Source organism: Sebastes umbrosus, chromosome 9, assembly GCF_015220745.1.
Source record: "Sebastes umbrosus isolate fSebUmb1 chromosome 9, fSebUmb1.pri, whole genome shotgun sequence".
Taxonomy (NCBI): domain Eukaryota; kingdom Metazoa; phylum Chordata; class Actinopteri; order Perciformes; family Sebastidae; genus Sebastes; species Sebastes umbrosus.
Window position 1 is genome coordinate 31184554 of NC_051277.1, and position 2598 is coordinate 31187151.

The window sequence follows — 2598 nt, forward strand, 5'->3', positions numbered from 1 at the left end:
GTTTCTCCTCCTGTCTACCCGAGGCACGATACATACCACCTCCGTCTGGGACCCTGAAGTTACAGTCACCCTGTGCGTCAGCACGTAGTCATCAGCCAGGGCGGCAGCCTCAGCAGCAGTCTTCACTTTGTGCTCACCGATGTAAACAGCAATGTGGCTGGGGATGGAATTTTTAAATTGTTCCAAAACAAAAAAAAGTTGCATCACATAAAGCAGTATAAGTGTCCACCTTTAAGGCATTGCACCACAGACTGAAAAAAGTGTCCAGATCTCTGGCAAACTCAACATGACTCTGTTTACCAGACTTCTCCCAGGTCCTGAACTTCTGGCGATACGCCTCAGGGACTAACTCGTAGGCCTTTCACACTGCAGACTTTAAATCTTACTTTCTGCCACTGTCAGAGCAGGCCTCCTGAGCCTTACCTATTAACACACACTGCAATAATAAGGTACGATCAGCATCAGACCACTCTCTGCTCTCAGCTACACGCTCAAACAATGAGAAAAAGGTATCTGGGTCTCGCTCACTAAACTGAGGAACTAACCTTAGATTACTGGCAACATCAAATGAAGTAGTCGATCTACCAGAGAAATCAGAGGCACGGCTAGCACCTCCAGCAGGTAAACTCAACCTGTGCTCTATCTCCAGCCTTTTAATTTCTGCCTCTCTCCTCAGTTGCTCCACTGCCAGCTTCTCCATCTCTGTCTGCAGTAGCAACAGCTATCTCCTCTGCTCAAAAGTCAGACCTGCATCTCTGCAGCCAGACACATCAACACTGTCCACCACAGGACCAACAGTATACATTTTTGCTCTGAAAATACCCCGATCAGTCACATTTGCTTTAACAATACCTTTAATGTTATCTTTCATCCTCTTATCACCAACATCTAAGTTAAAATGTTCGGCAATACGGACCAACTGTTCACGTGAGCAGCTCACCAGCAGCTCTTCCGATGGCGCTCTCAGAAACTCCTCTACACTTGCCATAACTCACTAGCAATCACTTACCTACACACGCACAATCCTCTACTCATCTGACGCGACAAAAACACCCGGCACGCTGAGCTCACACAGCCCACCCGCACAGCCGTGACGTCACCGTGCACCGTCCCTCTAACTGCCTGACAGAGAACTAGCTAAGCTCCCCCCTAGTCTTAAGGTGCTAGTTGCGGTGGGTATTTATGCACTCTCTACCGCAAGCCCGGCGAAGCAACCAGCAGTCGGCGACTTCCCCCGCAGCTTCGGCCATGCTCCCGAGCTGACAGCAGCTCTAACCGCGTTCACACCACACTAACAACCCCCCCCACGAACTCCAAAGGGAGTCCGCACTGAAGCCTAACAGGGACAGAAACACCGGTAACTTACAGTGGCTGTACCCGACTGCTGAACTCACTGCCTAACATCACCAGCACATCAAACCTGGCGACACTAACAAACAAACAACCAGCGGCTACACTGAAATGATCAAAAACAGCACTCGTCAACGCTACTCCCAAACATTTAGCTGTGCGCTCATTGACAAAAACGCTCCTGAAACTGGCAACAGCTGTGTGTCGACATCACACTACAACCACAACCGCTCCTTCTCACTAACTCCGCCCAACAGACCTCTTACTACCTGAGAAACTAGGTCCACTAAAATGGACGAGCCCCCATTTGTTACAGCCCGGCTCTTAGGCTGCAACAAAAATGGGAGTGTGGACAAGGTAAATGCAAAAATTAACAAAGTTTATTTACAAAAACAGTTATTAACGAATATATATAAAGATCAGTATCAGTAATCAGTGGTATAGGAGTGCATGGATGCATGGGTGTGGGTGCATGTAGCAAAAGAAGAACAGCCGCCCTCCACACAAATGGAGTGATGTGCGTGAATGGAGATTGAATGGCATGTTAACAACGACAAAGGAAATCTCTTTGAAGACAAACAGTATAAAGATGCCTTCAGTGATGGTTGGCAACAATGCTGTCCAGTCTGTCATTCTAGACCTGGGAAATGGAAGTAATTCTGAGGCCATGAAACAGGTTCTTGCTGTGATTGACAAGAAGGTTCGCAATATGGAAAAGAAAAAGTCCAAACTGGATGACTGTCAGGCGAGGAAGTGTAAGGGAGAACAACTGAATCAGGATCAGCTGGATGCCTTGACAAAGTACCAAGAGATTGCCAACAACCTTGACTTTGCTCGAGAATTGCAGAAGAGCTTCCTGGCATTGGGTCAAGAGATTCAAAAGGCAGTGAAGAAGACTGCTAGACGGGAGCAGCTGCACTATGAGGAGATGGAACAACGGCGGCTGTACTTCTTCTTTTGCTACATGCACCCACACCCATGCATCCATGCACTCCTATACCACTGATTACTGATACTGATCTTTACATTTATTCGTTAATTAGTGTTTTTGTAAATAAACTTTGTTAATTTTTGCATTTACCTCGTCTCCACTCCCATTTTTGTTGCAGCCTAAGAGCCGGGCCGTAACAAATGTTACTGCTGGCGATTGCATTCACACTTCAAAAATTATAAAAGTGGTGTTCATTGGTGGAGATTATCTTGCTGGACAAAACTTGTAAGTATCATAAACATTTGTTTGCAACAGAG

At 46.7% G+C, this 2598-nt stretch overlaps 1 protein-coding gene across 1 annotated transcript; it reads left to right on the forward strand.

Moving 5' to 3' along the window:
* The first annotated feature begins 1912 nt into the window (after window positions 1-1912).
* LOC119494939 (caprin-1-like) lies at window positions 1913-2356 on the forward strand. Its single transcript, XM_037781180.1, has one exon. It carries the CDS (start codon window positions 1940-1942, stop codon window positions 2354-2356), a length of 417 nt encoding a protein of 138 aa, XP_037637108.1. The 5' UTR covers window positions 1913-1939.
* Window positions 2357-2598: the final 242 nt, after the last annotated feature.

Coding starts and splice junctions, on each gene's coding strand:
- LOC119494939 (XM_037781180.1), top strand. CDS start 1,940: ATGCCTTCAGTGATGGTTGGCAACAATGCTGTCCAGTCTGTCATTCTA.